Here is a 21,304-nt window from a genome sequence, read left to right on the forward strand (position 1 = left end):
TGCAGCTAGGCAAATATGCTGCAAAGTCTCATTAGTTATTGCCTCTGATATGATAAAACAGGTAACACTTCTCACCACTGCAGGGACCCATTTTAAAATACAAAGCTGAGCAATAATCCAGTCGTGCCTGAAAACACCCACAAGATGTTTAACAAGAAATAAAACTTGAAGTAAAAGAAGCAGCAAGAATGATCTTGCAAGCCTTCCCTGCTTTCCATTGGTGCCTCTTTTCCCATTGATAGATACTCTTTCCCTGACAAAAAATTGTATTACGTTGAGAAAAAAAATAATACAGAATCTTAAGAATACAAACTGTCAGAGATTCCCTCACCCTCTTTAGAAACAAACCCAACAGGAATTTAATATCACATCTCAATACAAACTGCAACTGGAAGAGGAATTTCCTTTCCCTCACGATGTGATCACGTATGTCTCTTGGTGTCAGAGACCTTGGATTTAGCAATCCATCTTTTTTGAGGATTCAACTGTAGTTATTTATCCATGATACCTGTTTTCTGAACTGGCATTATCAATGGCAGCACAGTTCTGGGACATTTTCAGTTATTTACCAATGCAAAGCCTGCCAAAGAGCAAAACATACTGTTAAGGCTCTACCTTAACTGCTGACTATTAAGAGAGGTGCTGAACTTTAATAACTGTCAAAAAGTTTGAAACTATGGTTAGCCAGTTACCCTGCAAGCTGTACGTGCTTTTCACATCAATCTCCTTGGATTTCTGTACGACTCTGCTCATTTTAGAAACCCAGGTCCAAGCTTTGGTGATATATACATTTTAGCATCAACAGAAACATTTATGCCCATCAAACTAAAATGTGTTCATTCATGTTTACAGGGTGGGCTCTGTGACTAACTTTTGCTGCAAGTTCAACTTTGCAATCAGTATGCACTTTTTCTTCTAGCTATGCTGTCATGTGTATTTGAAAATCAGATCTTCCACTAGTGACAATAGCAGATGAGAAAATATACATACATAGCTGTAGCAATTTTACTAGTAAATTAAGATGATGTTGATACGATCACACAGGCCACCAGTCAGTTTGTACTAGGCTATCAACTGCAAGAATGGAGCAACAGCACCAGGCAAGAGAGCTGTGTGCAGGAAAATTTTTTCCATCCTCTCACTCCACTTCCTAGTAAAATTAGATCGTTATGACATTGCATCCTGACTCAACTGAGAAAACGCACAGTACTTAGCCTTGCCTGAGGTGCATTAAGAAAGGGATGTGGTGGAATCCTGGATTCAAGGTTAGCCTAAGGCAGGCTCCTATAGACACCTATACAGAGAAAAAGAGCAGGGTAGGACAGAGGACTGGGAAGTAGAGGAAAACCACACCTTAGGTCTTTGATAGAAATAAGTATCTCTGACATCATACACCCCCTCCCCATGTCATGAAATTTAACTTTTATTACATTTTCCCAATAGCACTGTTAGACAGCACTGTGCTCTAAGACATAACGTTCACAGCAGCAATACAGGGCATACACAGGAGTTACTGCATGCTGAAATTAGAGTTGCTGTGAGTGGCAGGAGGTAGCTATGCCTGTGCACCTGAGCATATTTGTGTGTGAGAAACTACAAACATCCTTGAGTTTACTTCTCCAAAAACTGACTTCAAAAATTTCTCCCAAACTCCATTGCTTTCTAAAGCTACAAGCACACACGTAAAAAATGTAATCCTAAGTGGACCATTTCTCTCTGCAGTATCTAATTGTGCTTATCAGAAGCTGAATAAAGCATTAAGCTTTTTAGATCCGTGCTGGCCCTAAAGCATATTTTTTAGCACACTCAATGGATTGTTCTGAGTGTTACTTCTCTCCTAAACTAAATTCACATACATGCTGCACTGCTTTTTCTTTTTTCCTTTTTTTTTTTAGATGCAGGCCACTATTTTTTTTGATAAAATATGATTATTCAACAAAGTATAAAATAAACCTTTCACCCAGGAAACCACACCAAGTATTTATATTGGTTGCCAAAAAGACTACTTCCACCATAGTCCTCCCTTTGAGAGAGGGCCAGTCAGCACTGAAAACAAAGTAACCATGTCTTCAGCCACCTAGCCAGCTTGCAATTCAGGACCACTACAGCCTGAAATTGTGCTCTCCCTAGGATTTTGCAAGCTGATCTCCTTATGTATTTCTCAGAGGAAAATTCTAAAGCATCCCTCACAAAATGTTAACTTTACATTATCAGCAACCCACTAAGTAATTACCAGTAAAATTATTAAAACACCGAAGTGTGTAACTATTTCCTAACATTCTCCATGCATTGGATGTGCATTAAAAAAGCCCAAACAAAGTGTTTGAAAATAGCTTACTGCTACCCTCCTTGCTAAAACTTAGTCATAAACATAAGGCTTTGCTCCAGCTGTCCTTGTGGAAACACACACTTGCACACAACACCAATTTTTCAAGAATGGAACCATACCAGATCACATATCACAGAGATCACCCACCAATAATCGGTGAGGAAAACTGGCATGAATTAACGCAATGGAAATAGCACAGGTAAAAACCACAGCGCCACTTTGCAGAGCTCAGGTGTGGATTGCCAGATACACCTGAGCATGGAATATGGCTGGGCAGGTGTAACACTGGCCAGACAGACTATGGAAATTCTGGGTTTCCTCCATTTTTCATTTCTAATATTCCAATAATTTACTTTGGCAAGGACTGACCTCAGATTACATTACCAGTGCTACCATATGCATTTCAGACAGTGTCTCCTCACAAGATACACTCCACAGGGGCTATGGGTGGGTATAGAAGGGAAACACAGAGTTGGCTCAAATACAAACAGCTGCAGCAAACTTGAATGCATGGTTCTATTGTGTTTACTAATTTATTATGGGCTCAATCCTTTCTTTATCTTGTAAACAGCTCATTTATCAATAACTTCCACACCTTAAAGGGTGGTGATGATAGCGGCCATATTCCTTATTCTGCCATACAGTGGCTACTGCTTATGATTTTTTTTTAAAATAAATTTCTTTTCCCCAGTAATATGGCAAAACTGAAAAAAAAAAAAAAAAAAAAGGAGAAAAATGAAACTCCCAATATTTAATTGATCAAAGGCTATGAAACCCTGAACCTGATTTTAAAACAATTTCCAAATCAGGAAGAAAAACCCCAAACATAAAAAGAACATTCCCACAAGATGGAGAGAGAAAGAACTGGCTGATTTTTTCTTTTTTTAAAATTAATTTTACAGGTATAATTACCCCCTTCTCCCCCACCACATTTGTTAATCAGTCATGGAAACCCAATTGTGGGAGGTCAAAAAGGTCAAATACACCCAGCTTTCAACTTCAAAGTGGGTATAATCGCAAAGGCTTGTGAGGAAGGACTAGATGGACAATCAGTGAATCCAGAACCTGAGCCTAAGGCTGCAGCAGAGTGTGCTCTGGCTGCTCTGACTGCCCATTCATATTCACAGCAGACAAACACGTCCCAGGGAGACTCAGAAACCAAGTCTGTATAAAATATGTTTAAAATCCTTAAATATGATCTAAGTGAGTGTCTAACAAACTATTAAAGTCTCATATAAATAATATTTAGATTATTATAAACATACACCTTTAATTCTGCCTCAACTAAGAAAACCAGCACATTTGTTCCAGTGAGTTTACATTCAATTAAAATAATTGCTCTTTATATTACAACTTAAAAAACAACCACAACATTCATTACAGACTCTTAAATTAACATTTAACATCAGTTATTTCCTAAGCCATGTACTTCTTGTTTTATCCACTCTGGTAATTGATTTAATGCGTTATCTTCTATCAGAAATAGTCCTAAAACATAAGAAAATACATTCATATTTTTAAAACCAAGCAGAGTAAGGGAAGTCATAAAAAAGGCTTCCTTCAGCTAATTTAATCTGCAAAACCAAAGTACTGAAAGCAGAGGTTCCCTTACACTCCCTACTTTTTGGTTGCTGTCTGCCTGGTTTACGAGTACCAAAAAAACTTTGAAAAGCTCACAAAAACACAGAGAAAGTTTTGAAGCTTTCAATAATTCTGCAAAATATTTGCCACAACGTGATGAGCTTATGACATGCCTAATTAAACAGTGAATTGCTTATTCACTCACAGGGGAGCGACACAGAAAATGTGTTTTAACCAACTCATCTCAAAAATGACAAATAAATCCAACTTCTCACTCAAGTTGTTGGCAGCTACAATCAGAAATACAGAAGCATCAAAGGTACATGCAAAATAAATTAGAAACATTAACTCAGATCTTGATGAGTTAATGCTTTGCACAACATAAACTAAAAACAAATTTGAGGAACAGCTTTCTGTTGAGTAGTAGAACAATGAAATAAGAAAACAAAAACAAGTTCCCTACAAAAACAGAACACAAAACAAACCTGAAATGGGTCAAGGCAGTCAGAAGACCCTTGAGGCAGAATATATGTAACAGATATTATGAACAGCAAAGACATTGCACTTGGACATTTCCTAGCTCGTACACTGAAACAGAAATGTTAGTATACACTACTCATCATACTTCTTTTAGAAGATTAGATGGACTTTACGCACCGGTTATTCAAGGGCTTAATATAAACCTAGCCAATACATTTTATATGGACAAATATATCCTAGGTGCATAAAGGAAATCAAAAGCAACTGAGCGCTGGCATATTTATTGCAAATAGCCCTGCATTCCTATCTGCAAGAAGTCAGTCATGCAAGCTATCCTTGATTATCTGCTAAGAAAAATTACCATCAGGAAACTTTGTTCATACTATTTTTGATAAAACCAATGTTTTTCACATTAGTACTGTTTCATCAAGCCACTTAGTCACCTTCCCGCTTAGTTATTTCTCCTACTTCATCAAAACCGAAAAGCTGAACTGGACCAGTTGCATTTAAATCAGCGCACAGATCAATAAACATCTGGTAGCCTTTTCTCCAGTTGAATGCTTTAATTCCGCAACATTCGTCAGAAACTTGGACCCTTGAAAAGAGGATTACCAGTAGAAGACAAAGACAAAGGCATAATTGTATCAGCCTCAGGATTTCTGGGAGTCTACCTGCCACACCTGAGCAGACATTCATAAAGATAAAGAAACTGCATCATTCTCTCGCTTTTATTTAGAAGTATATAGGTAGCTGGAGAGAGGGTACATCTACCATGTCTATAATAAGGGAGATACAGGCAGAACAGAAAATTGTTACATGACAACTGTTATTTGTCCCTGTGACTCCTAGACATTCAAGAAAAACACTTCAGGAGTTTTCAGGGTATGAAGGTAAGTTTCAGGAAGGATAAGAAAAAAAATCATTAGTGTACTGGTCAAGAAAAAATTACAGACACAAATCTGAGTAGACTGCTACTAAAATTCAGTAGTGAATTTAAAGGGATTTTTCCATTCTTATTTTTGACATTTTATCTTGCTCAAAATAAACATGCAAAACCACTTAAGATGTACATTCATTCTCTCTGAAACTATTTCCTCCTTGAGATTTTATCTCAGTAGAAGTATGCTTACTGGCTGAAAGAGTAAAAGATTAAGCAACACAGAAGTCCAGGAGGGAAGAGGGCATCCAAGCCTGTTTATGAAGTTGCAAATAGATGCCACTAAAATGAAAAATAAGCAACGTTAGTGATAAAAAGAGTCAAAACAGTTTTGTTTTACTGGTTGCTGATTTAGGGAGAAAAGTGCTCACCCAGGGGCAAACACTTCTTTTGATATTATTAACCAAAGCACCATAACATGCAGATACACACAAACACTTGAGCAGTCAATAAAAAGCACTTAAGAAACAAACTGAAGCAGCTTAGAAGGAAAATACAAATATAGGAGCAGGAGACAGCTGGTGTTTAGAATTAAATACACAAACCACTTTGTTTCAAGAAGTCATAAATTACCTTCATAAGCAAACCCACAGCTTTGTTTACAAAGGAACTGTTTCCTACCCTCCCCACCCTCAGATACAGAGGTGACCCACAAATATAAAACTGGAGATAAAACAGTAGTGCAAAGTGCTTGTCCAAATAATGACCAACTAAATAGGTGGGGAAGCTGCAAAGTAATTTTTTAAAAGCTAGACTGACCAGCAAGGACACAATGGTGTTTTAGAAAATTCATTAAAGGCTACTGTGTGTGCTAAAGATTGAACTCAGATTCCACTGCTTTCAAGTAGAAAAAAGTTTCTCCATGGCAGCAAACACCAGTAAAGTACATGTTGAAGAAAGACAGAGATAGTTCCAGGATTGAGGTTAAAAAAAGACACAACACCTTTGGGTGTAAATAGGGTATTTCACCAATAATTCCAATTTTTTTTTTAAGCAATGTTGCTCAAACCCCTGAGAAGTGTCGTCTTACAAAGACAAGTACCCAGAAGTGCAGAACTGGTCGCAAGTGAGAGGTAGCTCGTTAGTGGCTCATGTTACACAGGATTTTCGAAGTCTGAACTATGGCTCCTGACAGAACTGTAACATGCTTGGCTTGTATATATCTGCCTCAAAATCTGACACAAAAAATACAGCACATGAGAAGAAACACATTTGTATACTATAACTTAACTATATGAATTGGCTTCCTTGTCATTCATGTGCCCGTGAGATCCATTTCCTCTTTGCTACAGGAAAAGACTGAATGTGTTCCCACATATAAATCATGTAGCGCTGCTCCATATGATAAGCTAAAAAACCCCAACTACAGCAGTACCCAAAAGATCCAATATGTTTGAGCTTCAACAGGAGTTAAACCATCAGTTATGCTGCAGTAAATCAAAAGTGCTTTCCTATTAAGTAGAAATGAAAGAGAAGGCAGTAGAAGTTATAGTATTTATTTTTCTTCTGTATAACATACCAAAAATATTAGCTTAATTTCTTGGAAATTGTGGGATGGATGAGCTTAGTTACTCATTATAAACAAACACAACTTGTGGTATGAAAATAAAATTACTATAAGTAAAAAAACACCCAAAGAATTTCTCAGGAAATGGAAGAACAGAGAAAAAAAACCAACAAATTTTGCTTGACCCAGAATAACAGATTTTTATCTTGGCTACAAATGTAAATCTCAGTTCTATTTACCAGTTGAGTAGACCATTGCTGCTTTATCCCATCTCCCTCCTCCACTCTTGGATACAGAAAGGCACAAGCACATCCTTAGGACTGAGGAGACTTGTCTTTTTACTCTCTTGTTGTCATAACATTAAGAAAAGCTATCACACACATGAAAACATTTTCACTGTTAGTACTGTCAGGCTGCCAAGAGAGACTGCATAATCTCTTTCCTTGGAAGTTTTCATGACCTGACAGAACAAAGCCCTGGGCAACCCCACCTGAATTCAGTGTTGGGCCTGTTTTCTGCAGGAATTTGTACCAGATGACTTTGTAAGGCCCTATCTGAATTATTCTATGAATGTGCAGCCCTTAGCTCCTTCAGAAAGTCTCTCTACGTATCTCCAGAACAGCACAGCAGCAGTTGTGTTGGCTACAATTCCTGTATGACGAGCACCAGTATTCTACTGTCATTTAGTTTTTCTTCCCAATTGTGTTTCTACATGCACCTATTATTTCTTAAATTCTGTAAGCTCTTTGGAGTTTCCTTTTGTTCTGCATTTGCATGCCTAGCATGTGGAGTCCTGGATTTGTGGCTAAAGCTTCCAGAAAATACAGGAATAGAAATAAAATCAAAACTAAAGTAAAATAAAGAAAATGACTGAATATAAGACTCAGGTTTAAGGACTACGTAAAAAGTAAGATACACTTGAGTGACAATACACTTAGTTTCTTAGTAGTTAGGAAAAACAGATGGAAAGACTAAAATGTAATACAAATGACCAAATAGATATGGCAGGTCTATATATCCTTCCCCTATTATTGTAATGCACTTCTGATTGTAAGGGAATGTGGAAGGGAAAAAAAATCAAAACTGTTTAAGAGACTGCCTAGATTTATACTGCTGAGAGGAAGGAAAGGTATCATTTCAAATCACCATTCTTCAGATGGTGTATTTGACAAGAGAAACAACCATCAGATTTTACTGGAGAGAGAAGGGAAGAATATTTCTGCTAAACTGAGCATCTATTTAATGCAGATATACTCTTAGCCACTAGTTATTCTTTGCCAAAACAAACACAGGCATAACTCACACACTACCTTTCAAAATCATTTGAGTCATACCTTTAACCTAACATGCCAAGATGGAAAAAGCAGTGACAGCTGCCTGCATCACTTTCCAGTTACCTACTTCTCACTGGCAGACTGTTCTTTTTACTATTTTTCTCCTAAGATAAAGGCTGTTTGCGGTTCTGCAGATGAGTCACGGACATTGGTCTGTTGTGGTAACAAACACCACAGAACCGAAGGAGCAGGAGTTGGGAGAGACAGACATCCGACACAAGAAGAAATAACTTTATTGGCATGTACATCGAAGAAGCTGAAGTTCAAAGCAATAAAGTTAAAAAAACCCAAACCCCAGCAACCTTTCAGTTAATTCTCATTCACTGCATTGGATTGTTCATCAAAATTAATAATATGGCATATGCTCTAACACCGTGCACTAGCTGACAAGCAAATCAGAACACCTGATGAATGTGCCAGCCCCCTGTGCTTGGAAGTGACAACATAAATGCTAGTAAGTGAGGTTTGGTGGGTACTTTGCTCCTGTCTAAATTTTAAAGAGGAAAACAAACACCTGGAGCAGGAGAAACATGCAAATTGACAAATACTCCCACCTCCAATTCCCAGGTTACTTACTAGGTCACTTCGAGGTGCTTCCTGATAGTCTGCTGAAAAGCAGGACATTGAACTTCTTGTGCCATTGCTCTCACTGGCTTGCCGTGGATGTTGTGCATATTGCCTGTATGTAGCACTCTTGGGGGTCCAGCGAAACAAGTTGATTGACTCACGAACACAACGCTCAATATCAATCTCTGATCAGGGATTTAAAGAAAAAACAAGTAATGTAATTGTGAAAAATCAATAAAGCCAATTAACCTAGCTATGACATTGCTAAAAATATATATAGATATCCATCTATACCTCTGTCTGTCTGTTCCCCCCCTGCCTTAAAAGGCACATAGTTTTCAAAAACATTTTCCCATTCAAAGAAACCACTTTGAAATTTTTTATGAAAAACTAGCAAAGACGTTTTGAGCATTAATTTTATCCCTAGTTATGTATGGAAATACAGCAAGCTATTTAAGAGAGCATAACAGAACTTTAACCAATGCAAAGACAGGAATATAATTGAGGCCTCGTCATTGTAAGGCATCTTCATTAAGTGTCTTTGCAAGTCAGACTATTGACTCTTAAATGTAAGTACATGCAATACATCGAAAGTACATTTCATGCAATGTATAGACACCAGAATTTTTGGATCGACTGTCTTATTTGTCAGTTAAATACTGCTGTGAGCTAGACTGAAAGCTTTCAGTTGTTGAACTTTGTGTGGCCTGCCATTTTGACAAAGCTACATGTTATTGGTTTGCTGGAAAACAGGATTTCTCAACACTAATTTGTGCTTGATGGCAAACACAATGGATTTGCTTTAGAGCGCAGAGAGAGAGAGAGAGAGAGAGAGTCCAAAACCCAACCAGACATTCACAGTGAAACACTCTGGCTGAAGGAGTGAAGTGCAGTGTGTGACAAAATACTACACATCTTGGGAGGAAAGCAGACACCCATCAAGTGGGAAGCATCCTAAAATAAACTATGGTCAAATAAAAATTCCCAAAGCATAATGAAAAACATATGCAAAATAAAAAAAAAGTAAACCTATCACAAATATTTTTGTGATGCAAAGCATCCCACATGTATCTGTCTTGTAACAAGATGTAACACAGAAATCATTCACTTTTCTATCACTATAAAAAGACTGGTTAGTTTTGTGTCTCCTGTCTGAAGTCTCATGAAGAGAAAAACTATTCTAGCTTACATTTTACAACAAACCTAGTGTAGTTCATCAGACAAACAAGTATATTAGCACTTTTCTTGTGTCTGTCCCAAGCATCTTGGATTATTCATTGTAGCACTGAAAATTTAGAAGATTGAAGCATCAGCTTCTATCAAAAAAATAGAGGCACTGTAACCAAGCTTTATCTGTATATCTCAAAGGGATTTGATGCATTGCCATCAATCAGGGAGTTACTCCAGAAATCTCAGTCATTTAGCAGGGTGGTGAGCAAAAGAAGCTGAAATTGAAGATTGGGGCAGAATATTCCAGTTGGATGAGGTTATTAACTTTGTTTAAAATCTGAATGAATGATGTGATCTATTAATCTCCCATCCAAAAAGCTGTCTGTATTCAGGTAGGATACAACCTACAGCGTATGCTTTAATAGCATTGAAGACAGCATGCTTACATGCTGTCTTTCTCTTGAAATTCTGAAAAATCTGGGACTAAAGCTGTGGTTTACCCAATTTTAATTCTAGCTCTAAAACCTTTTTGTGGATATGAAAGTAGATCACAATTTTCCTTAACCATATCAGGTTCCCTCGCTACTTGGGATAATACTTGCCAGAGATAAATGGACAACGCAGTGTCTCAGCAATAACTAACAATTTTTCATTCTGTGATGAAAACATATTAGATTTTTCATTTTGAATAATAATTATAATGGAATGTTGTTATTTAGTATCATTCCCAAGGAAAATCCATGAAACTGGAAAATTTCACAGAATTTCTAAATTCAGGTAAAGACAGCAGATGCCTTTCACTAGTTATTATTCCTAGAACACACTCTGAAGCATGGTCATTACAGTTGCACTTTCTCTACATTTCTGAAAACTCATTTATAAAAAGCTGAGAACTTCAGTTCAAAACCATAGTATACTTATGGGTTTTGGTTTTTTTTCTGTAGAGACTGCTATAACTGTGAGTTATAGCCCTGTCTCCTAAGATTCTTAACTAAGGAAATTTTAGCAGTACTTTGGTAATAAATGAGATGAAAGCAGAATTTAGCCAGTAAAAAAAAAATATCTGAACAGCAATAATTAATAGCATGAGAAACATTTGGTTGTGAGAGGGCATAATAGCCTACAAATATCTGAAATTGAAAACAGAAAACTAAGGGATGGAATAGGAATGCTATGGGCAGTAGAAAGTTACGAAAAAGCTGAAAGCAGAAATTGAGATTGACAGAGTTAATCATTGAGACAGACTATAAAAATATTTTTCCTAGAAACAAGGTCTGTAATTCCAAAAGGAATCCATTTAGAGAAGTGGGAAATGCAGCAATGCATTTCCTTAAAAACAATAACCAGTTCTCACATATTGGCATGTAAGTAAAAAATTTAGGTGTCTGTTGTTCTGTGATTCTTGGCTGTTTGGTTTCTCATTTCTTCTAAGCAGCATTTCAGGAGGACAGTGGCCATGGCTGAAAATGAAATTCCATGGAACAAGAGGGAATTTTAAATGGTTGAGAAGGAGGCCGTCAAAAACTTAACACCAATTTACAGTCTGCTGATTAAATAATCTGCTTCTAAGTAATGCAAAATAAAAATGTAACAAATAGATTGTGGTTTCCACAAATAACAATAAAAAAAGTATGCACATAGGTACATGTATGTATACGTATGGGAATGGTCAACATTTATCACCTACAAGGGAGACAAGACTATTGGTAGTAAAAGAATTTACTTGCATTCTTTTTTAAAAAACAATTAGTTTCAGGATACTGGAGATTAAGACAACATTAAATTGGTGTAAATATTTACAGAATATTTATTAGTCACATTGCATGAAAAAGCTTCACACTTGGGTAACCTTCAAGCCCATCTTCACCCTTTGTTTGAAATTTTGGTTTAAGAAAAATCACTTCCCCATCAGTAACTAAAATGCAATGCAATCTTTTGCAGCCTTGCTGGATAAGATCTTTCCTCCTCCTTTTGGCTAGTAAGTAAGCATCTACTGTACTGCTTCAATTCTGATTTCTTCCCATGCCCTTTCAAATATATGCCAAATGAGTCAGTCTCCAATTAAATGTCCATCTTTTGTTATCGCACCAAGACTGCATTCACACAGTATTAATCCTGCCTATACTCTTCCTGCTCCCAAGTAACTGTATTACAAGCCAGAAGACACTAAATTTTACACATTATTAAAAACATACTGTTGGTATATCAGAAGTGTAAACATATCAGACAGTGCCTAGATTCTTGATAAGGACTATGAACAAATGGGAGTACCTCACCAGGATGCCAGATTACTTGTCACGTGCAAGCAACTTAGATGAACATCCTTCTGAGAGCAGGCTCTGTATAAATCTCAAGGCATTAGCAAGAAGTGAACAGAAACATTTAGAAAAGACAGGGAGGGCCTGCTCACTCATGGACATGTACCTATAACATCTCTGTGCTCTCCAAGGTCCCAGCACTGGGGTGTTTTGTAGTTTAAAAAGCACGTGCCTTCCGTTTTTATTAGTACAAATTACTTTGCTGAAAAATCCAGAATGAAAATACACTGATATAACATGATGTCATTAACATGAAGTGAGTACTGAAAAAAATTAAGCTTAACTTTAAACATAGTATAAATACTAGAAAAATAAGCTTCAAAATCTAGTACGCCTTCAAGCAGTCTGGTTTTCAAAAAGTACAGAGCACCTGCATTTCAAAAAGCCAGAGTTGGCAGCCAAGTACTTAGGAACTAAAAATCACAAGGTTTCATTTTAAAACATTGGTTTTAGGAGTTCTGGCTCAACTGAGCTCAAGTATTTCACAGTCAAGCAGAAATCAAGCCTTACAGGAAACAATTCTATGGCACCAGCTAATTACTCCATTACTTGGCATCAAGAGACTCTTCTTGAGATTTCTAGATATGCAAATAATAGGGGAACTGAAGAAGGTGGGGATGGGGAAGTAAACCAAAAGAGATCTAGCAGTAATATCCTGGTTTTGCCATGGCCCCATCCCAATATTAAGCCTATTGAAATTTTTTTTCTCCTATTCTCAACTAAACTTCCTGGTTGCTCTAAGATGTTACTCATTTTGCTCTGTTCATGCTAAATTATCACTCCCTACCACACTGCTGCCTCCCTCTGTCAACAGCCTCAACTGAAAAGGATGGCTCAGCCTAACATAGCTGCTTTTAAAGCTACATATATATTTAATGTTTATTATTATAAATATGGGAGAGAAGTAGACGGCACTTGAAACAGATGTTAGAAAGAAAGCATCAGTTTAAAGGCAATACACCTGTGACAAAAGCACATAGAATTTTTTATTTTTACAGCAAAACCGGACATGCATATGTTGTTCACAGCAAGTAAAAGCAAGTAATGGAGAAAAACATAACACAAATGGTTCTTTCTTAATGAAAATGTACACAGACCAAGTCTTTGTGTGCAGTTAATCAATTCCAGAGCCCTTTCCTTGGGTAACAGGACACCAGTTAAGAAATTTGGCCAAAATAAACTGCTTCTGCATTTTGGAAACAGCCCAGAATTATGGGCTTGGTTTGACCTCTCCATCACAAATACTTTATTACTACCCTGCCAGGCAACATCAGGTTTCAGCACACAGCCACATAAATAGGCCATAAAACCTCTCTGCTACAAAAGCAGGGAAGCTGAATAGGTCAGTCAGTTCGATCTCATGATTCCTGCTCTCAGAAGAAATAGAAGTGAAGGGCCATAAACCTTTTCTTTTCTGATGACATACAAAAAATACACTAAACCTAGATATTTAAAAGGACAAATCTAGGAAGAGAAGTGACATGTCTATCCAACATCTCTGCATCTATTACTGCCAGAAGGTTACTATAAACAAAAATGTCAACGCAAAATTGTTGTTCTTATATAATTTATTTCATATGTTATAGGATAGTTATGTTACTTCCTTGTTTTGTGGATAGTAATTTGCTCTTACACACATCAGCATCCCTTTCAGTGCATCTTGCAACAAAATTTCAAAGGCAACATAAGTATCAGTCCTTTATTTTTAAAACGCTTCACCTAATATGATAGAAGTCTTTGGTTTTTTCTACATGGATGCAAGGTGTGCATCTTTCAAGAGCTGCCAGGAGGACAAGTGCTGTCAATCAAGGAGCCATCATATTTTTTATGTAATATAGCAGGCGTACAGAAGTTGCACTCGTCTAGAAAAAAAGACTGGATGCAGAAGCAAAGTAACAAACTATAGTACTATGTCTTCAGAGAGACTGCATGTTGCATGGCTGTAATAAGGATCAATAATTTCAATGCTGCATTGACAGGCTACCTTGTCTGACAGCATATTACTCTACAACTCTTTCAGTATCCTGGAAAAAAAATAATTCTCTAGACAGCTCTCCACAGTCAGTGTTCACTACCTCTGGACGATATTGCCATTTTCAGTGTACATGAGACAGTTGTCTTGCTGTTGGAAAGAAAGGACAGCAATTTAAACTATTCTTGAGCCTGAATGCCCACAAAAGGCAGTTAGTGTATCAAAAATGAAATAGTCCAGGCCGTTGCTTGGTGGAAGCACATCAACCATCTGCATCAGGGTTCAGAAACACTGGGAAAAGGAGGACTTTTGTTTTTATGTAATGAAATCATATGCAATGTTCAAAGAGCAGAAAAAGAACTTGTCAGTCTCTTGTCTTAATCCATAAAAGAGATGTCTGAGGACTGGTAAATTCAGAACGTGACCAAAGAGTTCTGTAGCAGAGGGTGTTATGAAGATAATAATTCAAGTAGATATGACATATCTATGTGAGATGCTGACACTTCTGCTGAGACCAACAGCAGGTATGTTTGCAGCCTGTGTATAAACAAAAGAAGCTGAGAGAAGAGTTATTGAAAGTACAACTACTACAGTACCTGCAGTTATGCAGCTGTCTGGACCAGTTCATGCAACACTTACCAAAGTACTGAGCAATAGAGAGAAGCAGCAGTAAACACTGAGTTATGCAGTCTGAAGTCTCAGGGAATAAAAACCAAACATGAATCCTTACTCATAATTGTAAAAATCACTCTGACTCAGCAGTTTAGTGAAAAGGTTTCATAAAGAATGCCTTCCAGTACAGAAATGTAATGTTGTCCTGCACTGATAAAGATGAGCAGGGAAGACAGAATGATGAATGATTGTACAAAGAGTAAAGGTTTACTGTAAGTGAACCACCAAATGCCACATGCTATGTCTTACTGAGAAAGACGACCAAAATAGATTACATAAAGACTGTAATGTCAGCAAAGCTCTGACAGGAAAGCGTGTTTTACACAGTTTTGAGGTGTGCCATGGCTGTTTAACAGCAGACATTTCTACAAACTAAAAAAATGTTAAAGACATCTGATCTGGCCCTAACATCAGATTAGGATACTAGCCAACAACAGAAGGACATGAATTCACACTGTATAATGGAAATAGTCAGATGGAGGCTGCTATGCAAAACCCAAGAAATAAACAAGAATAAGAGGAAATAAAACAGATCAGTAGAAGAATGAACATTATTTCATAGCTAGATGATAACCATCTACAGAAGATGCATAAAAGGGCAGGTTTACAAAACTGCAGGGATCAGCTTAGAGGACAAACTTGTTAGATATAAAAGGAGATGAAGAACTTATGCCACCAATACAACATCCAACGACATTCAATTTTTGAAGGAAAAACATTGTGTTGGCTTTTCTGTCTTGTATGGTTTGTTAAAATCTTTCTAAAGCTGACTCAACAGGCATTAAGCAATCTCAAAAACTAAACTTACCTCTTTTATCCTAAATCTGTGTTTCACAGAAGTAATATGCAAATTTTGAAGCTCAGTATGCATTAGTAAAGATCTTGCTGTCTAAGTTTCTAGCTGGGTGGTAGATATGAGCCACTTCATCTGTTTCCCAGACATAACAGGTACAAAATTGTAAAAAAACTCTACCATCAGAAACTCTAATTAGACCAAATGCTTATAAAACTGATCAATCTCTAAAGAGCCGTAAGTAGAAGACCTTTGTATTAGCAGAGGTCTCCTCTTGTTAGCCTTCAGGACAGTTTTAAGGAAATAATATGAAGTAACTCAGAATGTCTGTTTTTTGAAAAGACAAAAATTCAAGTAACCTTGAAAAGGAGTACCTATTGCAATGAAAAAAGGATCAAAGCCTCTAATTTGATATATTGGTTCCTAAATCAATAATGGAAAAAACTTTGGGTAAAGATTAATATGGATAAGATATCTCGATCTGCCTAAAGAGCATCCTCAACCATGTAACAACCACAAACTACCACAGAGCAAGAAACATATTATTCAAGACTGAAACATTGTTAATTTCCCACAAATATGGCAACTGTATACAGGAAGGATAATAACCATCTTGCTTAGGTACCCATGCTTAAAACTGCTTTCATTTCTAAAAAAACACTCTTGTCATTTGGAACTACAGTATGTAACTCACTGAGGTGCAAAACTTTCAGTGTTTACCGCTAATCAAGTCTATGCTAGTGTTTTACAGTGCAAAACTAGTAGCTTTAAGTACCTAACATCAGGCCAACCTTGTCAATATCAACTTCTAAATGATTTAAAGTTTGCTGCATAATTAACCTACTTGGAATTCAAGAAAAAAAGTTCCCCTATTCTGTGAAAAAGCTTTCTAACTCCCCCCAATTTGAATTTACACATGAAAGTATTTAAGAAGTACATTCCTAAATATCAAATTTTTATAACAAAAAAAAAAAACCAAACCACCCCAAAAGACCATCTTTAAGACATTTTTAGGTTTGTGTTGTTTCAAGGTTACATCCCCAGCAGACAAGTTTGTGGTTCATACTCTGTCACCTTACATGACTGCTGAATTTGTTTCCCTATAACTATGCTATGGTTTAAGTGAGTGAAAAAAAAGAAAAAAAAAAGGGGGGGGGGGGTTGGTGTTTGTTTGTTTGTTTGTTTTAAGCATAAGGATTGAAGAACCAGCAAAAGATTATCTAGTTCCTTGCCTTGCTGTGAAGCCAAATGGTATGTGACTAGACTATCTCATACAATTGCTTGTCTAGTTGTCTAGACTTCTTACAAATTTTTGCAGCTACAGGTTTCACCTGACACACCCCTGATGGGTACTTAGCCCATTTATCACCATTTTCAGAATACAGACAACATTCTTCACATACAATGCGATCTTTTCCCAGTTGGGATACCTGCCCTTCCTGAACAAGTTTTGCCCTTCAACGCTAACAATCCAGTCTTGAAATTTATTCCAAGCTTGCAACATCAACAAAGTCTTAGCTTTAGGTACAAACTCTAGTTCTCCATGTTTCATTTTGGTCTTTCTGTTGATTTCTACTAAACTCCAGCTCTTAATATATTAAAAACAAAGAAGTTTGGATAGACAGAATCAAATGCCTCATGCAGATTTATAAAGGCAAGAGTTTTAAGTTCTTTGAATATGGGAATATAGACCAAGGGAATTGACAGCTATCCCAAAGTATGACACCACTGAGAATTCACTTAAACAGACCTTGTTTCTCAGTCCTTACTTTAGCAGAAAGATTTTTCTAGCTCTCAGCCTATACCACCATTCCAATTCTGTATTTAAGTAGTTACGTGTATCTCTATTAACAACACTGGATATATGCACCCCCAAAATATATCTACTATCAGAGATGTGCTGCTAATATACATTTTAATCAAGGAATTTTAACACTGCAGTATTTGTGCAGCTCATTTTAAAATCCTCCCCAATTAACAATTAGAGAACTAAAGACTATTGGGAAGACCATTTATACCTGTACAGGCAAACACATTCAGCATAATAAAGATACAGACACCCTATTAGGCATCTTGCTCTGTCAGCAAGATTTTCCATAATTGTAAAAGGAAAAAAATCTAGTGCACACTCTTGCTTTCTAAGCACTAGTCTAATCCTGAACCAGTTGTGCTCATAATTTTAATGAAGGGAAAAAAAAAAAAAAAAAGGGAAATATTTTCCCAAGACACCTTTGTAAAGAGAAAAAATAATAAGTTGCCACATCTAGAAGCAAAGTTCAGATAAGAATGGCCTGAATTTTGTCTTTCCATGCCTAAAAATGCTAGCATGTTTGATGGTCTACCTTCACGTACTTTGATTTTTTTCCCCAGGGTGTCCTGATTTCAGCTGGGATAGAGTTAGCTTTCTTTCTAGTAACTGATATTGTGTTATGTTTTGGATTTAGTATGAGAAGAATGTTGATAACACACTGATGCTTTCAGCTGTTGCTAAGTAATGTTTAGACTAAGTAAAGGATTTTTCAGCTTCTCTTGCCCAGCCAGCAAGAAGGTTGGAAGGGCACAAGAAGTTGGGAGGGGACACAGCCAGGGCAGCTGACCCAAACTGGCCAAAGGGATATTCCATACCATGTGATGTCACATCTAGTATATAAACTGGGGGGAGTTGGCCTGGGGGAGATTGCTGCTCAGGAACTAACTGGGCATTGGTCAGCAAGTGGTAAGCAATTGCATTATGCATCACTTGTTTTGTATATTCCAGTCCTTTTTATTATTATTATTGTCATTTTATTATTATCATCATCATTATTATTTTCTTCCTTTCTGTTCTATTAAGCTGTTCTTATCTCAACCCGCGAGTCTTAACACCCCCCCCCCCCCCCCCCCCGATTCTCTCCCCCCATCCCTCTGGGTGGGGGGAAATGAGTGAGCAGCTGCGTGGTGCTTAGTTGTTGGCTGGGGTTAAACCATGACAAAGGGTAAAGGTGCACAAAAACCTACATAACTAATAGCTGGATTATTCTATTTTCTGAAGTCCCCTTTTGCTACAAAAGGTACATACAGGCTGTCTCAAGAAACAGGAGGCATAAGCTGCTCCTCAGACTGATTTTAAGACACACTAGTAAAGTTCTACTGAGGAACTCACTTTTCACCCTTCTTATGAAATACCATCTCTTGAGACAGACAGTCCTTTGCTAAAGGATATACATTTGATTTTCTTTTGCCAGTGACAACTACAGACTAGCAAGAACACTAATATGAATAAAATAAAGGATTTTGGTATTTTTTTCCTTAGTGTGTCACCCACCACAGCATTTCTCTTTAGTCTCAAGAAGGTAAAATCTATAAATAGAACTGCATTTTGTTCATGTCACTGCAAGAGGAAAACGTGAATAATTAAAGAATTCACGGCTTCAGGTAAAATGACATCAATCCTGGAGTTTGACATTACTGAACAGCCTTGGTGAGCAGGTGTGCCCTAACAAATTGCTCTGCTTCTGTACCAAAGCCAGCTCCCAACCCACAGTTGGCTGTAAGCCATGAAAAAAAGCCCCAAACCCAAACACACACACACAAACAAAACATGACTCACTGGCAGCTATGCACATTTTATACTTCATAAATGCCATTATTTAGCAATGTAATTTTCAGGAATTGCATTATAAAATACACCTGTCAATTGCATATAAAAAAGCCACCTAACAGCAAAGACGAAGAATACAATCAGAAAAAGATGTTTTCATAAATACCAGTCAGACTACACCTTTCAAGAAAAGGAAACTACAAACGTGATTTACTTTTTGCTTCTAATGTCTTTTGATATTTCCAATTGAATTTTTTAACGTTATAGTTATAGCACCATTATCAAGCACATCATGTGACAGAGACCAAATTACTGTTTTTCTTCAGATATACTGTAATTTGAAAAAGCAGTCCAGCTTCACTAACTCCATAATTAATCACTTTCCAGTGTCATCTTCCATGGGGGGAACTACAACAAAACCACGTGTCAAAATTTCATAGGTAAAGTTATGAAAAAAGTTTCCTCTTAAAAGAGCTATTACAACTTCTATTCCTCAGAGCCTTAATCTAAGCAATAGGAAGTTTTCAAAACTGTACAATAAAAAGTCAAACCTAATCAAAACACTATATTGCCTTTGTTTTTCTACTGCTCACTGGCACACAGAAGACCCCAGTGTATCTCTTCCAGTCTCTTCAGAGTTGGTGTTTTGATCTCAGAGTTTACATTTTTATTCAAGAAGAGGTGAAACAAATGGGAACAGGCACCAAACACTCACAAACTCAGTGTGGGCTTGGTGGCCAACTGCCATTTCTTCCTCCTACCAAATCTTACTTAACTAAATGCTGAACCGCCAGAAATTCTGGCATAGTAAATGTGTATGAATCACAGATGTGGGCAGACAAAGGATTTGCAGGAAGAAAAAACAACAAAGTAAAATGGTAGCTACTTAGGGTCAGATATGTATCTAAAGTAGAGTTCTCTGATATGTTCTCTCTAATTCTGCTGCTGTCAGCAGAAACACATCATTCAAAACTGCACCATACAATCTTAGTGTAGAATTCTTTTTAATCTTTAGTCCATTCTCAGCTGGAAGTAATCCTTCTAAGCATTTATATGGCTTTCACCATCTTGGGATTCAGCATTTTGTCACGTCACTACAATGGCAACAGATAGAATTGTTTCTCGCACATTAGAGAAACTCTGGTCCTTGGAGAATCATTTATTGTTGTCCTTTGATTATAGCTAGATGTTTGACTATATGTTGCATCTTCAAGCTACATGCCTGTGTCTCACAAAGTAGAATCCTTTACATTTTCCACTTCAACCATTTTACTGTAGCTCCTCATTGCACTGGATTGCTTTTCCACAGCCAGTCTTTCTGGACTTTCTAGCTGAGGCCAAGGTTCTTCCTTTGGAAGCACTGACTAACCTGGAGTCAGCAAAAAGACACCTTCCTAAGGTGCACAGCATTAAAAGAATGAATGCTCCTCTTGCTCCAAAATTACAGAAGATGAGCTTATTGTATAAACTAACCTAAAAGGCTTATTTCAAAGTATGTTTTATCTTATTTCTAGGCTTAGTGCTTCCCTATTCTCTAATAGCACCCATCCCCATAATTTTGTTAGTTGCCTTATCCCTTCTCAAGGCCATAATTAATCTATGTCAGTGACTATATTGGCATGGATCTCTGGAGGAAGATCTGTTTGCCAGGCCCTGTACTGCACCCATTCTAGGTGGGAGTGAGTTGGCCTACAGGATCCTTCAATTATTTGCGAACAACTGTACTTATCTGGATGCTTTCTTCTGGGTTTATTTCCTAACAAGAGGTGCTGGTGACTTTGTACTATTTGTACAGCGGGTAATGAACCTGGTAATCAAGTCAAGCTACAATAATTATAATTTTTGAGTTGCATAACGTACATTATCACACAAACTTACAGCGATGCTAAGGACTAATCTATAAGCAAAACTGCAAGTTTTAACGTAAAGTTACTTATACAGTTGGCCCTCAATGCATGAAAGAGCCTTCTGGGTTGTAAATTTGCTGATACATAAGATGCAGACATATCCAAACTGGCTTAGTACAAGTCAGTACTGGTCTGAAAGCAGAGTCCTGCCTCTGTT

The 21,304-nt window shown here is 37.2% G+C and overlaps 1 protein-coding gene across 2 annotated transcripts in view; it reads right to left on the reverse strand.

The window, feature by feature from the left end:
- Positions 1–21,304, reverse strand: part of TBCK (TBC1 domain containing kinase) — a 115,573-nt gene that overhangs the window by 25,313 nt on the left and 68,956 nt on the right. For both annotated transcript variants that reach the window (XM_075032400.1, XM_075032410.1), the window contains exon 24: positions 8,745–8,920. In XM_075032400.1, coding sequence (XP_074888501.1) covers positions 8,745–8,920 — 176 coding nt within the window. The remainder of the gene's footprint in view (positions 1–8,744; positions 8,921–21,304) is intronic.

The sequence above is a fragment of the Buteo buteo genome, chromosome 1 (assembly GCF_964188355.1).
Source record: "Buteo buteo chromosome 1, bButBut1.hap1.1, whole genome shotgun sequence".
Taxonomy (NCBI): Eukaryota; Metazoa; Chordata; class Aves; order Accipitriformes; family Accipitridae; genus Buteo; species Buteo buteo.